The 22,745-nt window shown below is 44.5% G+C and overlaps 1 protein-coding gene across 1 annotated transcript; it reads right to left on the bottom strand.

Moving 5' to 3' along the window:
- On the bottom strand, nt 1-22,606 carry LOC119647058 (condensin-2 complex subunit D3). The gene is made up of 10 exons (XM_038047814.1): nt 21,746-22,606; nt 10,679-10,965; nt 9,984-10,619; nt 9,745-9,921; nt 9,518-9,678; nt 9,313-9,463; nt 1,139-2,059; nt 917-1,082; nt 574-830; nt 1-508 (listed from the first exon to the last, which is right to left on the bottom strand). The coding sequence occupies exons 1-10, from the start codon at nt 22,545-22,547 to the stop codon at nt 155-157; spliced, it is 3,912 nt and encodes a 1,303-aa protein (XP_037903742.1). The 5' UTR covers nt 22,548-22,606; the 3' UTR covers nt 1-154.
- Between the last annotated feature and the right edge of the window lie 139 nt (nt 22,607-22,745).

Raw genomic sequence — 22,745 nt, 5'->3', positions numbered from 1 at the left:
TCGAGACTTTATTTACAATTGAAATGTTTAAATGTTGCATGAAAACTGTTGCATTCTTACATTCTTTTACTTTACGGTATATACTTCACGGTCAATATCCTTAAAATCTAGCAGTTAGTCTAGTGTTTTTCCACTTAAAATGACAAATGTTTACTTACAATAAAAGTGGTTTAAACAATAATGAAATTGGTTTATCACTGGATTTCTGAACACATTCATTGGAACGTGGTTTTTTTTGTGTATCATCTTCCTCCTCTATATCTGACTCACTGTCCGCCCTCACCACTTGGGGTGGTTTTCTCTTTTTCGATGGCGTCAAAGTAGCTTTTGCCTTTTTCTTATGCGGTGCCCAAAATGATTGAGGTTGCGCGAATTCTGCGAGATTTTCAAATCGACAACAAACCGCAATAGCAAGATCTTGAATTGGTTGCTCGAAAGACGAGTCCCATTTCATGACATGCTCGGCGATTTTTGGAATAAGACAAATCATTTTTTCGATTAGAGAAAGCTGAAAATTGAATTTGTTTTTTTTTTTATTGAAAATAACCGAGATAAATATTGAAGGGAACTTACAGCTTGATTCATGGTAGGAACTGATTTTTTCTTTTTTGAGTTTTCTTTTGATTGAGATTCATTCGCTGCTGCAGTTGGCGCTGCTCCCTGTGTCGGCATTTGTGCATCGCAATCCATGTCGTTGGGCTCTTCACTGGATGCTTGTGCGGAAGATTTAGGAAAGGTTTGATAGCAAATCTCTTTCAGGATAAATAACATGTCCTTGATCATGGAATGTCCTTCTACGCTATTGATGGACGGGTCTTTTACAATTTTTGCTGCAATTGGACATTAATATACTTTCTGCGCACGTCCTTGATAAAGTGGTAGAAAACTATCAATGAAAATCAAAATATGTACTCACAGTGAACCAATTTTAAATTCTCAAAGAACATTAAAAGCACAGTCTCTTCCTGCTCTGACATGAATGCTTTGTAAAGCAATTGCCTCAGCGATGCGTTCTCGTCACCTTTTAATGGTGATTCAATTTGCATTTCAGCCGGTGAAAAACTTTCGAAGCCTTCAAAATCCTAAAAACGGATGCCATGAGTCAGTTTCATCTGAGTAAAAAAAGCCATATACTTACAAAATATCCATTGTATACAAAAGGACACTCTAACAGACAAGTCTGAAAAAGTATTGAGTTCTTTCTCTCCAAATATGTGAAAAAGAACTCCGTGGCGCGATTCGAGAGCTCTCGATCACCGTCCAACAGGACGGCCATCAAAGATAGAAGCAAATTTCCTCGTAATTTCACCAGATCTTGCAGCACCATTTGAGCTAAGTTTTTAAAGGTTATCAGGCGGATTTCAAGATAGGGTGAACGTAATTTCGATATGATTTCCGCCAATGCGAGCTCAACGATTTGAGTATGTTTTTTACACAGGTCTGTTATGCAAACAATTATGTTACTGACGGTTGTGGGCCGATCGGTTTTCTTCAAAATCATTCGGAACAGAAGACACGTTATATTCGCTACCGCCGTATCCCTGATTGAAAATCTCGCTGCCAAAATGATCATTTGATTCAGGAATGTTACATCCTCCGAATAGAGATCAGTATCATTTGTGTCGATGTACTCCTCCAGATATTTATGAATCAGCCGCACTATGGCCGGATCAGGGCGAACGTACAGTTCAAGATTCACTTCTGAATACGAGAACAAGTAGGACATTATAAGCGCTCGATTTTCATGGAATCGATCGATGTTTTCAAGTAGATGCTTCTCAGCAGTGCTGTGGATATCTTTCATCCATTTTATTTGTGTTTTGCTTTTTCTCTTGGTTGCTGATGATGGTTTGCTGTTAGAGTTTTTATTCTCTTCTGATTTTGTGGCGATTGCAATGCAAAAGTTAAATGCTTTTGATATTATGCTCGGAGGTATTGTTCCACTTTTCATGAGGTTCACGATGCAGCTAAATGCCATGTTCAGAGCACTGTGACTGAATTCATTGATCCAAATTGTCAGAACTTCAAGAATGATTTGTAGATTTTGTCCCGCGTTCCACTGAAAGTAAATAGATTATTTAAGATGTAGGCGATTATGCTTGAGTAAAGAAAGGGCTGTGTCAAGGGATACATTCTGCCCAATCTGAGACCTTCATTGACGATAACAGGTGCTTGAAAGAGAGCGCAACTTAGACTCGAACTTGGATGTGTACGAAGGTCAGTCAAATTTAATTTCTTCTTTTTCTTAGTCTTTGTCCCGTTTACAAAACATGTACTAAAATAAATTTTGGAAACTTCTTGATTCCGTCGTCATAAAAAGTTGAAGGCTTTGTTGTTAACCAATTGCGCATAAAGAGTTCAACTTTTCATTGAGATTGAACTTTTGATCTCGAAGAGCTTCCTTCAACGGACTAAACGTAGTCACACAATTTCAGGCATATAGTCATGAACCCATGTCACACAAGCCACTTTACGACTGAGAAAATCCTCTCATTCTTCAGCATAACGGTCCAATAACCTCTGTCAAACGGGCGTTTTTTGGAACAGGAGAAAGAAGCTGAGGAATGATCGTGCTGAGATCTTTGAAAATCCAAGTTCCTCCCTGATGCCGGAATGTACGCTCACGTGACTGAGATCTACTGACGAAGCAGCGATGTTCCTTCAAAAAGCTCTCTGGCTGCACGGATGTGATGGAAGTTCAAGGACGCCGATCGCGACTCGGATTTTCCATCACATTGCGTCCTTCACGCGGGTTTTGAAGAGAATTTCAATCCCGAATTGCTGACATAAAAGTATTAAAATTGCTGTAAGTTTCACTCCTTGTCGCGTCTAAAAACTTTACAATAATCTGTTGCGCAACAGAAATAGTAACCCCTTTCACTTGTTGCTCTAATATAGACGGAATAGGAATACCATTGGTAGTGGGTGCAGAAGTGGACTAGGGAGATCCAGATGGAAAAGATTCAGAGCTTTCCGACCCTCCATTTCAAGAATTTTCGTGGAGTGGGACCATGGTAGAGATAATTGGGCGCCAGGCTCTCGATCTCATTGCCCCGAGTTTGAATTCCGGTCGCCGTGGATGTTTGTATTTGTCTTTGTGCTGTCCCCCCGTTGATGTAGGTTTATCACTTTCATAGCTTTAAGTGTGGTGATAATAAAACTGAATCATAGGCTCATTAAAAACTGAAACTTTGTGGATGCCCAATCCTCCACCGAGGGGTAAACAGGAAACACGGGTCTGATTGTCTTCCTCGAGTACGTCGGGACGGCACTTCCTAATAGGAGCGATAAAGTTATTGCCCTTGCTTAATGTGTCATCATTCATTACTGCTTCTGTCTTCTGATCAACAGATGGGGTAACTGTGCACCGACGAAGTTCTTCGTTCGAAATTATATCAGGCCAGCATACCCGGATGGCATGTCCCAGACATTTGTCTAAGCTTTTCAGTAACAGTGTAGGTCACTTTCTATGTCCCATATAGCAATACAGAAAAAAACATTAGCACAGAAGAGTTTCAATTTGACTTTGCTGTTGAGATAACTCCATTAATTCAGAGCAGAAGATGACCAATCAGATTACAAAGCTTGGTTTTGTTGGTGTTCATCTTCGTTCCGTATCTACTTGCTTCTCCTTCTAAATCCGGACCCATTTGGCCAAGGTCTATGACCCGGTGAGAGAGCAAATAGATGTCATCATGAATCGTATAAGAAAAGATGTCATGGTCCATTAAAGCTCTCCCGGTCTTTCGAAAAAGGCAGCATGAAGAACGTCATCAATAATAAGAAGAAATATGATAATATCGGTGACAAGAGGCAATTTTGACGAACCTCTTCTGAAATTTTGCGGAATCATATGTCGTTCTGATGAATGCCCTTTCTGCGTAAAACACTCCGGATACACTCACTGTTCGAAGCCTTCCCGAAACCGATGAAAAGTAGATGAATCCAAGGTCCAAACTACTAAAATGATTAACAGAGTGTTAATTTGGTTAATGCCTGCAGGGTCCGCAACGACCAGCCTGCTCTCTGTCGATCAGCCTTTCGAGATGTTCTTTGATGCGTTCCAGGATTATTTTAGTTATTGTCTTTGCGAAGAGATATCCCCCCAATTGTCATGAAAGTAGCAGATGTACAGTAACTCCAGGTGCAGCGATAAATAACTCTGCGTGGAGACCATCAAGACCAGCGATTCTACTCCGGTTGAGTTCACCGATTTAATTTAACTTCTATTCTGCTTGGAAGAACAGTTTGTATCGTATGTCACGGTGACTAGCCATTTCATCCACAGTGAAGCCCATGGTGTTTTACGTAGGCACCTGTCGTGAGACTTAATCCTACGGTCTTCTTAAGACACGGATTGATTTTGTGACCACAATCAGAGCCCCGCTGAGACAAGCAACAACGGTACCAGTCTATACCAAGTGCATGGCTTAGCATTCATACTGGTGGATGCAGGAATTGCCTAAATCTCTACCGAACTATGGAGTACGGCACCCGTGTTGATACGCAACACTACGTCGAGGCTTGAAGATCTCTTCTCGCTTGAGCATAACCACAACCACCATGAAACTCCCACTAGGGGGGCCAACCGCAAATAACCGAGCTGTCCTCACATACAACAGGAGTCCACCCGAAGTATGTGAGTCCAGGGGCTTTCCCGGTTCCCATGGTACCAGTATACCCCTGGTAAGGTTTCGTGACCAATTTGCCACTTCAGATGAGTGCCCGTGCAGATTCGGGTCTGATCGCCCTAATTAGGCCTTTGGAGCATTCGCCTACTAAATCACGGCCGGCAAACCAAAGTGATTACAACGTTTCATCCACAATAGGAACCTCACCAGATATGATACGGTTAACAACCGTGATAAAGTGCTATTTTCACATACCCGAAAAAAGAGCATTTTGATCGGCGACCAAATACTCATTGAGCGACCGCTGGATCATATAAGCGGTCGATGTTAAGTACGGGGGGATCGCAAGCGAAAGTGAGCGAACATTAGAAGATGATTCCTTTCGAGGAAGATGTCAACGCCTCTCTTGTTACACACATCCAAAAGACAACTTCTAAACCACGTAGAGTGTGGGTCAGTTAAAACCCAACAGACCTTATGGGAATGTGCTCGAAAAGTGTCCCACCAATGGCGAGGCGATGGAAGCTACAGAAATCCATAAGCCCCCCGCCATTATTACGGTCGCCAAGATGGTGCTCCTCCAAAAGATATCCTAGTTAAGGTTTGTCAGAGTCTACCTGGGCGTTCAGATCACTCATTACCATCACAATGTCACTTCTAGGAAGCCTCTCTGAACAGCGTATAATAGCTCATAAAAGGCCTCTTTCCCAAGTATATCGGAAATCTTATTATGATATTCCTTAACCTGGAACGCAAAAAGACTATACACAGGAGATTCAACTCCCAGCATATTTTCTGAAATTTTAGGGAGACGGAAAAGTCTTGCGCACTTTCGGACACGACGGGAGTTTCGCGGGCAAAATTCAGCGCATAAGGGTAGACCTTAGGGCCATGTATGTGATTAGTGCACTCACATGGTTGGGAGTTGCTGCTACTACGTGGCAGCATCTGTCATAACAACAGACATTGCACAGCTGTTTATGGCTCCTCAATACCAGCAGGTACCAAAGGCAGAGTTTCCTAAAAGATTCATTTCCGATCAATGGTTTTGGATCTTAATGGAATCACTGAGTGAATAATGCTTCAAATTCCTCTATGGGAAGCTTGATAGAAGCAAACACAGTGAGGAGGAAATAAGTAGATGCATCCAAGATCAATCTTTCGGATCCATCCGTTTTCTGCTGGGATAAGATGAAGAAACACACACAATAAATCCATCTAGGCGACATCGACACACTAATAAAACTTACCAACCACGTCACTACCCGAAAGGCGCACTCAATGCAATTCCATGCCCCTTTGTCGCTGAAGTCGCTCCTCCTGTGTATAGTCTTCTTGCTGGACTGGAATCTTGCAGTCAAAGTGCTTCCAGAAAGCGCTTCTTGTGATATCGGTCAGTCAAAGAGCGCGCAGTAAAGTTTCAAAATTTGCAGTTTTCTAGCCTATCTAGCCCTTTTTGTTGCCTTGTACGACAAGCAATTAATACTCTGAGTATATTCTTAAACAGGAAACACTATAACTTCTTAAGCGGGGATGACAGCAATTTTTTTAACAGAGTTGAAGAAAAAGGACCTTTCGTTCCTGTATCCACACCCCCGTTTCCCCTACCGAGGATGGGTTTCAAAGTTAAAACCGCTAAGAAGAGGTTGGTTCTGGAAATACGATATTTGTCATTCTTACCAAAAACTTTTTAGTCAAAAAAGGAACTACTGTTTAGAACCAGTTTAATCTTATTTAACCCTTGGCTAACACACTACTTCCTAACTGAAATCATAAATCCTGCCTTTATAACCACTTTGAAACGCCATAATTGACTACCGACCACCGCAATTTTTGAACAACGTTAAAGAGTTACATTTTCCCTTCCTCCTACATATTTTCTCATCCCTTTCCCTTACGTGGCCTGGTTGAAAGTCCAAACTTTGGCATGATGATACCAAAAAATGTCACTTGGAAGCGTTAGTAGTAATTTAGATCAGAAGAAAAATGGATCAGAAAATGTCGTTTGCATTGAAAATGTAACTCGTCTGGCTATGATGCTAAACGATAAGGTAATCTATGTTTCAATTCGGACAGTTCGGAAGGAATTAACCGAAGAGAGACGGACAGACGGTTTGAAATAGGTGTAGATAACGCCGGAGTATGACTGTTCAAGATCGAAGTTCAACAATTTCATTCTGATAATCTTGTAAGAGGATTTAATACCCGGTTAATGTCACAATATCTGAGGAACCGCTCCCTGCTCTATGAAACACTAGAGGGTCAAAGGTGGATGGAGGTCACATCGGGGGTAGCACAGGGATCCATCCTAGGGCCGGACCTCTGGAACGCTACCTATGACAGTCTGCTTAAACTCGACATGCCAGAAGAGTCGCGCCTGGTCGGCTACGCAGATGATGTCGCAGCGCTTGTTGCTGGAGGCACTGTCGAACAGGCGCAAAGCAGACTCGGCATATTGATGCGACGGGTAAGCGGATGGATGACTACTCATGGTTTCAACTTTGCACTGGAAAAAACCGAAGTAGTCATCCTGACTAAAAAAAGAATTCCGACACTGCGTCCCATATCGTTCGGCGAGTCGATAATCGAGTCAAAATCAGCGGTAAAGTACCTCGGGTTGACTCTTGACTCAAAGATGAGCTTTTCTGAGCAAATCCAAGCAGCAGCGAACAAGGCTTCGGCTGGAGTTTCGGCGTTAAGTAGGCTAACGGCAAACATTGGGGGTCCTACGTCTAGTAGGCGACGTCTCCTGATGAGCTCAACGCAGTCTGCCATGCTCTACGGCGCAGAGGTATGGGCTGGCGCTCTTAGCAAGGAGGTATATCGTAGACGCCTCGCGCAAGTACAGAGACGGGGAGCTTTACGGGTGGCGTCTGCCTACTGCACAGTCTCTGAACCGGCCGTGATGGTCATCGCGGGAGTTATTCCCGTTGCCCTTCTTGCTAGGGAGCGTCAGGCCATATACAAGCGCAAGGGAGATGAACCAAGGGAGGTGGTTGCTCGCGAAGAACGGCAACACACTCTAGACGAGTGGCAGCTCTCTTGGCAAAATGAAACTAGAGGCAGATGGACTGCGCGGCTCATCGGCAACTTAGGTGCGTGGCTGAATCGGAAGCATGGTGAGACTGACTATTTCCTTACCCAATTTTTAAGTGGGCATGGAAGTTTTCAGTCTTACCTGCACAAGACTGGAAAGGCGCGTTCTCCGGATTGTGTGTTTTGCAATGGAGTTGTGGACGATGCCCACCATACTTTTTTTTCTTGTGGAAGGTGGGATGGGGTTCGTCAGCAGCTCTATTTAAACACAGGGGATCTCTCTCCAGACAACATTGTGGAAGAGATGCTGAGGACTGTTGACAGGTGGAACCGTGTTACCCATTACGTTCGGGCCCTTCTCGTTGCTAAGAAGATAGAACTTGACCGGTGGAGGAGCCGGATGGCAGGGGGCTCCCTGAACTGACAGTTCCCTTCCTCCTCTCCCCTCCCGTTGGTGAAAGGAATTCTCTGATTTAAAGGCTCCTGAAGACGGGAGAGTTCGGGGGCTGGCCCGAAGTAATGTGACAAACGGTTCCAGGCTAGCTCTCTGATGATGGGGAGGTGTTTAGTTGGTAGTCCCACGACGTACCGAATCGGGAGTCCAACACTGTGTGCGTAAATGCATTCACCTACCCTACCCCAAAAAACCCCCCCCCCCCCCACAATGTGGGGTTTAATTTCAACCAAACGCATGAGGCGCCTATACATCGTGGAGGGGTCGATTAGTATAAGCAAGTGTTAAGACTCGGATGGTGCCACAGCTCAAAGAATGGCTTCGTGATGATGAAGAATGCATTTCTATACACCATTCGGCACCGGGGCATAAAGCCAAGAATGTTACAGCATTTTTTGACAAAAATCATTATCGTTTTACGCTGGCCGGGGAATTCACCCGACATAAACCCCATAGAGAGCATATGGAAGCTAACCAAACGAGCAATCCTCAAGGAAGTGGTTACCACTAAGCAAAGGTTGATCGAAACTCTTTATCAGAGAAGGGCATCGTAACCCTGAACACGAGAAAAATGAGTTGGACATGAGTGTAGGGAAGATTCGGTGCATTCCAGTTTGTACCGACGCGGGTGACTATAACATGTAGAAATAAAAGTCAGTTCTACGCAATATGTCATTTTTGGACTCCTCATTTAAGTAGTCACTCGCACTGTCTTGATACGATGCAAGGCCGCTGAATGTCTTTGGAAATTCGAAAGCGTTTAAGGCACGAGATTTTTGTTAATGATGGGAGACAACTTGAAGTGCAAAGGTAATCCGGCCCACCTTACCGAATTGGCTATCAGAACATCGAACGATTGATGTGTATTTCGGTAGGACTGTATTTAAGTACTCGAGGAATTGAGTGGTAAAAAATGTCGCCAAATTTTCGGAACGTTTGATAGCTCAGTCCTCGTGGTTGACAATAGATAATGCGAACGATCATTAAATCTTATCCTGACTCCTGAATTCATACGGCTTGATCCTCATCTGCGCGAAATAAAGTTGGCAATGTTTTGATTTTCTCTTCGAGTGTTTCCAACCTGTGTTTTCGAGAGCAAGTAGGTCGGGTTTTTTGTGGAAATCTGACTGATTGGCCCCTTAAGCCACACCCTCATTGAATTACAAATTCAAAACAAATAAAAATACTTACCGATTGCTCTAAAGTTGATTTAATAAATGATGATATGAGCGAGTCAGCATCCTTGCACTTCATCTTGCCAGCAATAAAACTTAACATAATCCATGCTTCCGTCGAGTTCGAAGTTAACGTATGAGATTCAATGAGCGTTAACACCTTATGACTGAAAAAAAAACAACTGCAAATAAGAACACCAACCAATCTCGGCAGACCTTACGTTAAAATTTTCTTATTAATCGATTCTAAAATGCACGACTGCAAAAAATGTCTCTGATGTGTCGAAAGCAGCACACGGAAAATTACCCACGGCATAAAATGTTCAGCCTGATTTGAACTGTCGATACCGCGAATGTTATCGAAAACTCGCTTTCGAAAGCACTGCAAAGTATTAAATGAAAGATCACACTTAAGTAGTTATTTTCCTTTAAGCAAAGCAGATAATACCTCCCAAGCCTGATCAACAAGCTTTGCATCAGGATCTTTGAATAAAGGTACAATTATTTGAGACCATACATAAATCACTGGGTAGCAATTGGGATAATGATTTAATATTGAATCTATCATCTGCAGAGCTTGTTTGCGCACTTCAAGAGAACTATCTTCACCTAGTTTTGAAGCTTCCTAAAATAACATGAAATATTTGAAGAAATTTACACGGTTTTCGCCATACACATATCACAAACCTGTACAAACTTTGTTCTGTATATAACAAAAGGATTTTTCAGGACAGCAGTTTCAAGCAATAATAATGCTCCTCTTCGCACATGTGCAGCGTTATTCTTAAATAAAAAATACAAAATATTTGGAAGCTTAACGAATTCTTCTTTGAGAAGTTCATGTCCATCGAAAGTATAATTCGGATCCACTGGCTTTGGACGTTCGTAGCGAATTTCGCGAAATCGAATCCTCGGCTCCTCCGGAAGAATAACGCCGGTGTCGTCGAAAATAGCAAACTTCAATCCCTCAGACATGATTTTCATTGCATCCGGAGTACCTTTGGTAACTGCCTGTTGCAATCCGTTGATGGCTTTTAGTTTAATTGTGTTATTCACATCCAATAGTCGGTTGAACAGTTCTTTGATAGCGTGAACTTCACGTGGGACCGTTGAAATTTCATGACGAAACACCTCCCAGTTGACTTTTGATTCAATCAATATGATTCGGGTCAGAATTTCAATAGCGTTCGTTCTTATATGTAGATCGTCTGCATTGGAAGCTTGTAGAAGAAAATCTAAATTAGATTCATTGCATTTCGTGTAGAGTGCGGCATCATATTTTGCTGCGTAGTCTAGAAGTCGCGATTTTTCCTCTTTTTCACCCTGGAAATGTCACCACCTTCTAATCATTTTCGTCCCATCGGACTTACTATCATTCTTACCTTCAACTGATTGGTTACAACATATTCAATGAAGTGTTTCAGTATTTTTGTTACAATTCGTGGTGATTTGTTGATTATCGTCACGAACCAATCTGATATGTGTTCGTTGAATTGGGATGAATCAATTGAAGCGCTGAACATTTTTGGTCGTTTTGGTTTTGGCGGGAATACATGAAGGCAACAAGTGATTTTCATAATTTTCATTAAAGTATCTTCTGGATCGCCGTTGTGAGCATTTGCGATCTCTTCGTAAATTTCAAAACATTTGCTGTGCAAGGTAGCTGCGTCTGAAATATTAATTACGAATGAGTTATTGATGACTCTTGAGAGATTTGATATTTTATGGAGCTATAAGAGTTCAACTCAGCCGATGCGGCAGGACGAGCCCTGATCCTGTCAAGAAGTAGGCAGTGGTTCTTGACGCATGGACGGCGTCAGGACATAAGTAAATTAGTCCGAACAGAACAACACAAATACGTGTCTGCACGTTAAATATTGGCAATCTCGAAAAGACGGAGGAACTCGCAAGAGCCCTTCAGGAAAGACGCATTGATATCTGCGCCAAACTACGGTAAACATGGATACAAACTTCTATACTTTGGTAAGCCACACATTATATATGGTGTTGGCATTGCCATCGCAGAGGATTTCTGTGATGCCGTTAAAGAAGTTGAACGATTTGATGACCGACTGATGAAGCTCATCATTATATTAGCTGATAGCACTATTCACTTCTTCACCGCGTATGCACTGCAGATAGGCCGACCTGATGCCGAGAAAGGTGCCCTCCGCCAACTTTTCAAAGGAAAGATCTGTAACGTACCCACTGACGACTATATAACAATTGCAGGCGGCCTGTGGGTGGAGCAGTCATTGATTGCAAAGCCGTACCCTCTGAGACTATTGCACCTGAACATCCGCCGCTGATTGCCGTCCTGCGAATTAAGCTGCCCACAAAACAGGGTGAGGAACGCACTAGGCTAACGGGCATTAAATGGTGGCGGTTTTGTGAAAAGAAAGAAGAAATGATCTCACTTGCGGAATTAGCAACCATTACAAATGTGGAAAAATCGTGGAACGAAATTAAAGACATAATCCACAAAGCGGGCTTTACAAATCTCGGGGTCAATAAGCCAGGTAAGCGGTACTTCAACCGAGATACTTGGGTTTGGAATGATGATGTTGAAATGAAGGTCCATGAAAAGAAACGACTCTACCACAAGTTTCTTGACGATAAAACGCTGGCCAATTGGCAAATTTATAAGAATGCCAACCAGGAAGCAAAGAAAGAGATTGCTGTCATTCAAGCGTGTAATGAAATAAGTAGATTGAAAGATCAGGTCGATCATCCTAAGTGGCCGACAACGACCTAGAGGGCAGAGCTATCCCAGAAACCTAAAAAAAAATGACTAAGTTGACCGTGAAGGTCCGCCCGCAAAGATTGAAGCTCCATCAAAGTGCTCGCTCGGCACGTTCTTGCACGCCTCTGTGATAGCCAGGCTCGGGAATGTGGGGAGGGGCCCTTTGAGCGCTTTGATCCCTCACGCTTCATTACTACGAATCAACGTGTCTATTCCGATGCGTGGGTCCGCACCGAATTCCAAAATAGACATTAATAGGGACTTCGCGACGGCCTATCGAATAGCAACCTGAACACGAACTAAAATTGGAAAATAAAAAAAAAACGGCTCGACCGCGCGCGTGGAGCCGTAAGTCTCCGGACCCGAGTGCCGCGATCAAGGAAGGGAAGATCCACGACGGATCACAGTCCCAATTATTGCCTCTTCTGCCTCAGATTTTGAATGAGGCGCGGCCCGTGAGGTTCCTACCCTTCCTCGACATCCTCAGGCCAGTTTATCATTTTTGAGGATGTCCCTTACGATGGAGGTTCTGCGGGATGATCGACCTGATCTTTCAATCTACTTATTTCATTACAAATGGCGCCCAACGTGGTATTAATGTCTATTTTGGAATCTGGTGCGGACCCACGCATCGGAATAGACACGTTGATTTGTAGCCATTTTTTTTAGGTTTCTGGGATAGCTCTGCCCCTCTAGGTCGTTGTCGGTCACTTAGGATGATCGACCTGATCGTCCAATCTAGTTATTTCATTACACATTACAAAAATCTTTACGATAAACTGGACACTCGGGATGGCGAGAGAGATCTGTATCGACTTGCCAAAACCCGAAATCATCGCACACAAGATATCGAACACTTCTGTTGCGTTACTGACAAGAACGGTACTTTGCTTATCAACCGTCGAGCCGCGACGGATAGATGGCGAGAAAACTTCGAGCCGATTTTAAACTGGTGAATTTGCTCATCCTCCACTTCCACAATCATTGCCGACATTTGGAGCAGTTCCACCAGTTAGCGCAACTCAAGTCGAGGAAGCAATAAAACGAATGAAATCGGGGAAAGCAACAGGACCTGATGACATCGCATCTGAGCTCTGGATCTAGAGAAAGCGTTCGACCGTGTACCATACGAACTCATCTGGTATGCTTTACGACAACACTTCGTGCCAGAAAAAACTCGTTCGCTGGGTTCAATTGTTCTACCACGATCCGAAAAGTAAAATTCGAAGTGAAGCGAATGTATCAAAACCGCTTCGTGTCTCTGTTAGTGTTCATCTCACCACTCCTCTTTGTTCTTGTTATGGACATCGTCACACGGGACTTCCAACGTCCAGCGCCCTATACGCTGCTTTATCTAGATGATGTTTTCGTAGCATCTAATAGCAAAAATGATCTCGAGCAACTTGTCCAAAAATGGAATGATGGTTTCATGCAACACAGTCTCAGATTCAATATGAAAAAAACTGAAAATCTGCCGACCGATCCCCATGGAACAGGCACAATCACTGTCAGTGGCAGTGACCTGCCCAGAACTGAGCGATTTAAGTACCTCGGGTTCCACAACTAGTGTTCCTTGTGATCGACGTATCAATGAACGTCTCAAATCTAAAATTTACCGCAATGTCGTCCGTCCTGCCGCTCTCTGTGATTCTGAGTGTTGGCCGACTATAAAAGACAATGAACGGCATCTTGCGGTAATGGAAACGAAGATGTTGCGTTGGATTAGTGGTTTGACACATTTTAATCACATCCGAAATGTGGATACCCGCGATCGATATGGGGTTGCACCGATCGTGGAAAACTACGAGAGAGGCATCTTCGATGGTATGATCACGTAATGCACGCTAACGAGAATTCACTTGCCAAGATTGGTTTGAACATCGAAGTCGATGGTAAACGACCAAAAGGCCGGCCGAAACAACGACCGCTTGATACGCTGGATGGGGATTTAAAAGCCTCGAGATTGCATCCAGATCATGCATTTGAAAAAATAATATGGCGAAACCGATTACGACGAGCCGACCCCGATTGTGAACGGGACAAAAGCTGAAGAAAAAGGAGAAGACAGCTGCGGAACGCGATCATCCAGATGGATACTGCCATTCGAAGCATTTTCACTGCATAGCTTGTATTAGCCGAATACACCGATCCGAGGCACTTAAATCGTTTAGTGCTGGGTAGTTCGCGGTTACTGAAAGATATCGTGCCGTTTCTATCATGGGTTAAGTTGTTCCGTATCTTGTCAAACAATTGCCAATCGGAATATTGACCCGTTCTAAGGTATTAGAACCTAAAGCCTTTGCCCTGTGAGTTGGGGCTTAAGAATACCCTCAAAGCCTTCCTGCTTGTCGTAAGAAGCGACTAAAAGGGATAGAAATTTGTGGGCAACTTGAGAGTTTGGAACTTTATTGCTATTGAAACGTCAACAACGCCTTGGATAGGGACTGACCTCACGGCAACAACCTTTAACTATCGAAAACAGACTGTGATTGGTTTCTGGAATGCGCGCAAGCACCTCGACAACGGTAGCAAGGATACTCAGAATGCTCGCTCTTTCCAACTTGACTAGGAATTCAAACGCTGGACATTGTGGGGCCAAGCGAAGTAAGATGGTGGGACTCTGGAGAATACTCCTCTCCCTCTTGCGCCAATGTGCTTTTGCACTCTGGAAAGAAAAGTGGTAGAAGACGCGAATCCGGTATCGGTTTGCTTCTGACTTCTACTGCAAGGCGCGCCGGTTTCTGACTAGCTTTTAATTGCAATTTCGGTCCAGGTTAAGGAGCATCACAATTGTACAATGCTACACACCAACGGAAATTTCCGATATAATGGAGAAGGATGATTTCAACGAGCAATTAAACGCATGTCCGGATAGCTGAGTGGTTAGAGCGCAAGGCTGTCGTACGGAAGGTCGCGGTTTAAATCTCACTGGTGGCAGTGGAATTTGTATCGTGATTTGACGTCAGATACCAGTCGACTCAGCTGTGAATGAGTACCTGAGTCAAATCAGGGTAATAATGTCGGGCGAGCGCAATGCTGACCACATTGCCTCCTATTGTACCGTTACGGTCTTGAATGAAGTGCTCTAACACACTTCAAGGCCCTGATCCAACATGGATTGTTGTGCCAACGATTATTATAATTAAACGCAACTTCTGCAACTTCCACCACCTCGTCATTGGTGGCACATTGTTCGAGCACAGAGCCTGTTATAAGGTCAGTTGGCTTTCAACGAACTGACGCCATACGAGCAATCAGATTGACCGCTTCTCGATCATCAAAAGATTTAGGAGTTGTTTCCCGGATGTGTGTAGCAAGAGAGGCGCTGACATCGACGTTGAAAGGGTTGACCCTGGACAGGTCCAACTGTCCAGTACAGTTGTACAATTTTGGTTTTGTTGGTGTTTATTTTCAGTCCAACTGTACGTGGACAGTTGGTTTTGTTGGTGTTTATTTTCAGTCCAACTGTACTTGGACAGTTGGACTGAAGATAAACACCAACAAAACCAAGATTCTCAGTCTGGCGGGTCATCCCATTCTCCCTATCTGCATTAATGCGCAGAGCATCAAAGGCGTCAATAATTTGTATATCTAGGAAGCGTGATTTCTGCTGACAGTGGTACGAAATTGGATGTTGCCCTACGCATTAACAGTGCTAGATCCATTTTCGGCTTGTCTAAAATCTGGAAATGCAGTTATCTCAACACTAAGATCAAGGAGCAGTGAGGCAGCATCTAATGAGTTGAATCTCTCAACTTTTTGATAAACTTTGGTGTTCACCCAAAAAAGAGGAGTCCGTGGACCACAAGAGAGTAAGTAAGTTGCTTCTCAAGTGATCCGGTCTGTCATCCGGTTGATGCGGTTGATGACTCAGGACTCCTAGCATCCTCAACAAAAAATTTACTTTGGTCTGGTTTAGGTCTGAATTAACAAGGGATTTCACTTCAATATCATTCGCACTCATGTTGTGTTTGCGATTATATATAAATGGAGCGATTGCCATCTGTCGATACTTTCTGTGACGCTCCTCCGGCAAAGGTGAGGCTGAAGGACATTTTAGGTTACCGTGAATGATGGCTCGTAAGTGTAATTGACGCGCTGCACCCTACCAAGTGGTGAAAGGCAACCATATAAATTATTACAACAATGGTCCTCTAGAAGGCAATATTTCATGCTTACCGTATTCGAAAATGAAGAGGAAACTACATACCAACTCCAAAGAATCTAAGATATAAATTCTAAGTTAGCCCTCTTTAGGGCAGAATTTTGAAAACAAATATTTCTTACTACTGTGCATGCTTTCGGTTGGAAAATTGCAATTGAAGGTTATTCTTCCGGTCAGTTAGTGGGAATCTGAAATCTTTCGCAGTGAGTGGAATAAGGAAATGTTTGTTCAAGATTTGAATTCGGGCATTAGTCTTCGTAACGTATGACGGATGTAACGGCGGAAAATGTCACGTACTGCATCGAGGTAAAAACTCAGAGGCACGAGGAGTCCAGACCAGAGTCCGTCAGGGTTGCGGTTACGGTCTTATGTTGCTTTGACTGGAGGACGTGGATCTGTTGAAGTGATGATGTCATCTTTTCTCAAACACCTCGACTAGACTGATGACATCTGCTTGCTTTCTCATCGAGTCATGGGCCTTGGCCAAATGGCTCTGTAGTTGAAAAAGGCAAGCAGAATCGGACTGAAGATAAACACCAACAAAAACAGTCTAGCTGGTCATCGTACTTTTCCTATTGGTATTGATGGGCAGTATATCGGGAGCAAAGTAAAATTTGAATACCTAGGAAGCGTTGTTCCTGCAGATGAGCCATCGAACTGGATATCTGGAAATACATCTAACTCATGCTTGCGTCGTTCCATCGGGAGATTTTGGAGTGACACAATACCAAATGGAGGACTTCCCCGGTGTACGAGCGAATGTCCGTGAACGTGTTAATCAAAAGGCAAAAATGGCATGAAAATTCTGGGGGTTTAACGTGAGTACCTGCCGTGTAGGCATAATCCCATGGTCCTCTTCGGACACGGATTGATTTTGGGACCACAATCATGCCATGCAAGCACAGCGGTTCTGGTTTATACTGAGTGCAGGCTCAGCATTCATACCAGTGGATGCGAGGCCTATCTAACACCTCTGCCGCAACTAAGGGGTACGGCACCCGAGTTGTACAGCGCAACTCCACGCTTGAGCTCCGAGGACCTCTGCCCGCGATGTAGGGACAACCACAACCACCATGAAACTTCCACTAGGGGGTCAACCGCAAATAACCGGGCCGAGAACACATCCTCCAGGAATTCTCCTGGAGCATATGCTCTCATATGGACAACAGTTGCACCATCTGTTCATCGACTTTAAAGCCGCCTATGATAGCATAGCCAGGGTAAAACTATACACGGCCATGAGAGAATTCGGTATCCCGACGAAATTAATAAGACGGACTAGGCTGACCCTGACCAATGTGCGAGGCCAGATAAAAGCAGCAGGATCACCCTCCAGACCATTCGACATCAACAACGGTATACGACAAGGGGATGCGCTATCATGCGTCCTCTTTAACCTGGCCCTCGAGAAAGTGATCCGTGATGCTGAGGTAAATGCAAGAGATACGATCCTCTGCAAATCCACCCAACTACTGGCCTATGCTGACGATATCGACATCATGGGAAAAACCACCCGAGATGTACAAACTGCCTTCATCCAGATCGAGCAGGCGGCGCGAGATCTTGGGCTGCACATCAATGAAGGCAAGACAAAATACATGGTGGCATGGTCAGCACCGAAGACGAATCAACCAACAACATCAAACCGCACTGGTCAAACACGAAGAATAAGGATACGAGAATACAACTTTGAGACCGTTGACAATTTCACCTATCTAGGGTCGAAAATCACAACCGATAACAGCTACGATGATGAAATCCGCGCACGGTTGTTGTCAGCCAACAGAGCCCATTTCAGCTTACAAAGACCATAGGGTCAAAGCTCTTACTCTACAAGACAATGATCTTGCCAGTCCTCATGTATTCCTCGGAAACTTGGGTTCTTAGCAAGAAAAATTGCGAACTCTCGGCCGCGTTCGAGAGAAGAATCTTCCGAAGAATTTTTGGCCCCCTACATGAGGATGGACGATTCCGTAGCCTACACAATGACGAAATCTATGAGTGATACCATGACCGTCCGGTTGTGGATAAAATCCGGCTCAATAGGTTACGGTGGGCGGGTCACTTAATCCGTATGGATGAGGATAATCCAGCCCGGAAAGTCTATAAGGGCAATATCTATGGTAGAAAAAGAAGACGAGGCAGACCCTGCCTAAGATGGAGCGATGGCGTGGGTCAGGACGCCAGACAGCTTTTAGGGATATCGAATTGGTGAACCTCGGCGCAAAACCGGGATGTCTGGAGTTCCTTATTAAGGCAGGCCTAGACCGGATACCGGTTGTTGCGCCGTTGATGATGATGATGATGATTGTTTCTCATAAAAAAACTCACGGGAGTGATTGTAGTGCAATGTTTTTAAATCAAGTACCTCCTTCTTCCCTGATGATGTGTTATAGTGATCCGGGATCGGCTTGTCGGGATCGGTGTCGCCATTTGCTTCTAGGCCTGATCTGATACAATCGCGAGGCTTTTAAATCCCCATCCAGCGTATAAAGCCATTGACTTCAATGTTCAGACCAATCTTATCAGTGAATATTCGTTAGCGCGTATCACGTGACTATACCATCGAAAAAGCCTCTCTCGCAATTTTTCCAGACGCCGTTCGATTTCCCCAAACGACTTAGTTTTCATTATTGTTGTAGCAGGTGTTGTTGCTTGCAATATGCCGAGGTATTTGTAGTCGTCGTCCGAATCCATACCCTCAATTCGGATGTTACTATGACTGTATCCTTTATTGTCGATGTGATTTTCCCCGAACAATTGCTTTCATGCGACATTTCTCCAAACCCAACTGCATGCCGATATCCCTGCTGAACTGGATGGTGATGTCCAGCAAGGAGCGAAGTTGGTTCTCGTCTTTGGCATACAATTTGATGTCGTCAATGTACATTAAATGATTTAATGTACATTTCGACAATATGCCATGCTTGACTTGGAACCCGTATTTGTTTTCATGCAAAAGGTGGGATAACGGATTCAAGGCCAAACAAAACCACGAGGGCTTAGAGAAGATGCTACGCCTGATTGGTACCTCTCCTGATGCTTGTGAGGATACCGATAACTTTGTGTTGCAATTCTTCACCACTGTTCTCAGGAGAAGAACGGCATTCTGGTTGATTTTGTACAAGCATAACACTGTAGTAACCACGAATGTGCTACGAAGTCAAGGCCTGAATCTTATCAACTGCTGGCGCCTTCCAATTACCTACCTGCATATCATTGGACAGATGGTAGTTTCCAATGATGTTGGCAACGCATTTGTGCACTTTTGGTGATGGATTTCCAAAAAGTGCTTGTGTGATCCGGCCAATCTCTCTTCTCAACTTTATTATAAATTGGGTCGACAGGAGGAGTACTTGTGTTTCTCCTTTGACTAGGCCACTAAGTTGATGATTCCACACCGAGTTCAAGTAAATTTGTTGCCTAGTTGGTAGGGCAGCTCGGTTGTTGTTCACAATCTCCTGGTACTGGTTGACGACGGTTTACTTCGGAACATGACTTAGTTCCGCAAATCGCGTCATGGAGTCGGGGTCTGTACCCTGATGGATTCCGTTCCAAACCTGTGACATTGTAAGAGGCGCGGTCGATAAATTCGTTTAGTTGGTTCGTCCAAACCTTACGATACCCAAGGGCGAACAGTCGCTCTGATGTTGTTGAGCGACTCTACCGTGTTGGCGAGAAACTTTGCTGTGGACCTTCCAACCAGGGCAAAGTGGAAGACCGGCGGCGTGTTGCAAGACTATGACACGGCATTTTTTACAGACGGATCAAAGATGGCCTATGGAGTCGGCACGGGGACGGATCAAAGATGGCCTATGGAGTCGGCGCGGGGGTTTTCTCGAATACACACGGTGAATCCAAGTCGTATGGTCTCCCAGGTTTCACCAGTGTATTCCAGGCGGAAGTACTGGCGATATTGGAAGTCTGTCGATGGCTGGAGCGTGATTCGAGCCCCAAGCGTAACATAGCCATTCTGACCGACAGCCAAGCGGCCATCAAGGCCTTGTACTCAACGACGACATCTTCCCGGTTGGTGGGGCAGTGCAGAGACACGCTCAACCATCTGGGCGGCACGCTCAAGATCACTCTCCTCTGGGTTCCCGGGCATAGGAACATAGAAGGGAATGAGCGGGCTGACGGATTGGCCAGGCAAGGCTCTGCTCTTGGCAGTCCCTCGGGGAACACAGTCGGTGTTCCGCTGGCGACTGTCGGGGGCCGAGTCTACTCGCACTACCTAGCAGCCGCGGGCCTGAGATGGCGAAGGCTTACAAGCTGTGCCAAATCAAGGAGAATTTGGCCCGCTTATAACATAGCCCATTCACGAGAGCTCCTGTGCCAGACGCGTGCAAATGCATTCAAGATTACGGCGGTCTGCACGGGGCACTGGCCCATAGGGGACCATGCCGCTAGGCTCGGCTTACCCTACAACTCGCATTGCCGAAGCTGCGGAGAAGGAAGGGAAACCCTCATGCACTTTCTCTGCGATTGCCCGGCTCTGGCTCGAGTCAGGCTGCGGACACTAGGTAAACCATTCTTTGGGGACCTCAGTGTGATTTCTAGTTACAGGGTCGGAAAGCTGCTTTCCTTCGTGAATGCTACGGGCTGGATCTGAAGATCCGAGCCAGCTGGACTCCGCTTCCCTGTTCCTATAACAACAGTCACGGTCTTAGGAGTTTGTGGCATCAAAACGGCGCACCAAAGCGCTAATTGGGCTCCTCGGAGCGGCCACTGATACCTACCTACCTACCCTACCTACGGTGTTGGAGTTGGAGCCTTTTTAAAATTAATTAAATTATTATTCCCTATTAGTTCCACTGAGGATTGGGGAAGCAGTCAACCCTGCCACAGAGCCCGAGTGCTACACTATCTCATAGTTACCCCCAAAGATTGGGAAGATATTTGGAGGGGTATATATATATATTGTCAAGTGCTTCAAAGGAAACAGAGGATCTTAGAAGCTTAATCAACGAGCTGTGCTTCACAACTTTAGTCGAAAGCGATACTGAAATGGGTGGAGCAACTTGTGCAGAATTCAGACTTTCATTTAAGAATCAACCATATCGTCACCAGATTTCTTTATATTGGAAATTAAATTTACATAGGATTCCTATGCACTTCAGTTGAATAGATCATCATCATCATCATCATCAACGGCGCAACAACCGGTATCCGGTCTAGGCCTGCCTTAATAAGGAACTCCAGACATCCCGGTTTTGCGCCGAGGTCCACCAATTCGATATCCCTAAAAGCTGTCTGGCTTCTTCTTTTCCTACCATAGATATTGCCCTTATAGACTTTCCGGGTGGGATCATCTTCATCCATACGGATTAAGTGACCCGCCCACCGTAACCTATTGAGCCGGATTTTATCCACAACCGGACGGTCATGGTATCGCTCATAGATTTCGTCATTGTGTAAGCTACGGAATCGTCCATCCTCAGTTGAATAGATATAGAAGAAAAATAATGTTCAACCGCTCCCATTGCTTACAAACAAATTTTATGCTTGTCTTTCTTAATTTTAAGATTTAGTCATACTCACATGTGTTCACATATCCATGCACGTGATTATTATACAACAACTTATTCAGCTCCCATATGATCGCATTCTTGATATCCTTATAATCCTCAAAGTGAACGTAACGAAACATTATCTTTAGATCATCACAAAAATTCGCCAAATTCACCCACAACTCTGTAAGTTCCGACGCAGATATTCGACTGGATACGTTCTGCTCCTTTACCATGTCCACTAAATGGAACACTTCGATCGCCTGCTCAATCATTTTATCATCAAAAATATGAAAACCTTTCGATCCAGGAATCGTCAAGGATAGAATATAAGCGCGCGCACTGGCCAGTGTTAATTGTCGATAAATCTTTGAGGTAGGTTCAGCCAGCGCGAGCCGTAAAAGCGTATAAATAAACGTTAAATACTGATCTCTTGGTGATACCGTGATGACCCGGTCCCAGCAATCGTAGGTGTTATCGTAACCATTGTTGGACGCTCGCAGCTCGCGGATTGCTGTACACAACTCCAGCAAGATGGAAGTGACTTGGGAGTTTTGCATGGCTTGCCTGACGATGGGTATTTCATCGAAGGAATTGATATCACCATCTGCTGCGTCGTCACTGGAGGATCCTGAGCTTGAGGAGTCGTCGTCGTCGTCACTATCACTTGAACTGTCGTTGGTTGCATCATTGCGGGGACCACTTCCGCCAGTCGCGTTTCCTTTTTCCTGGTTGGACTGGGCGTTCTCAAAGCACTCGTCCACTTGCTCGCGCGTCAAATGTCTCGAAAAGAATTTCGACAAATTCTCGAATAATTCCAAAACTTGTGCCATGGCCAGAAATTCATTGTACGCGAAAATGCCGACCCAATCTACGAGAGACGCACGTTTCTGTTGGTAAACATACGGTTTTGACACATATGACAGTTACTACAATTGCCAATTTGAATTGGTCCGACTTTGGTCTAAATTTGTTTTGAATGAGCATCAGCGGGTGGTCGAGAAGCACTTCAAGTGCCTCCGGTTTCAGGT

Source organism: Hermetia illucens, chromosome 1 (assembly GCF_905115235.1).
Source record: "Hermetia illucens chromosome 1, iHerIll2.2.curated.20191125, whole genome shotgun sequence".
Taxonomy (NCBI): Eukaryota; Metazoa; Arthropoda; class Insecta; order Diptera; family Stratiomyidae; genus Hermetia; species Hermetia illucens.
This window is presented reverse-complemented; position numbering and strand designations above follow the sequence as displayed.

What these genes read in the sequence shown, in the direction of transcription:
- LOC119647058 (XM_038047814.1), bottom strand. Translation starts at nt 22,547, where the DNA reads ATGGCACAAGTTTTGGAATTATTCGAGAATTTGTCGAAATTCTTTTCG. An exon ending in ACAGAACAAAGTTTGTACAG is followed by an intron (nt 9,922 to 9,983) that starts GTTTGTGATATG and finishes ATGTTATTTTAG; the next exon opens with GAAGCTTCAAAACTAGGTGA. An exon ending in ATTAATAAGAAAATTTTAAC is followed by an intron (nt 9,464 to 9,517) that starts GTAAGGTCTGCC and finishes TTTTTTTTTCAG; the next exon opens with TCATAAGGTGTTAACGCTCA.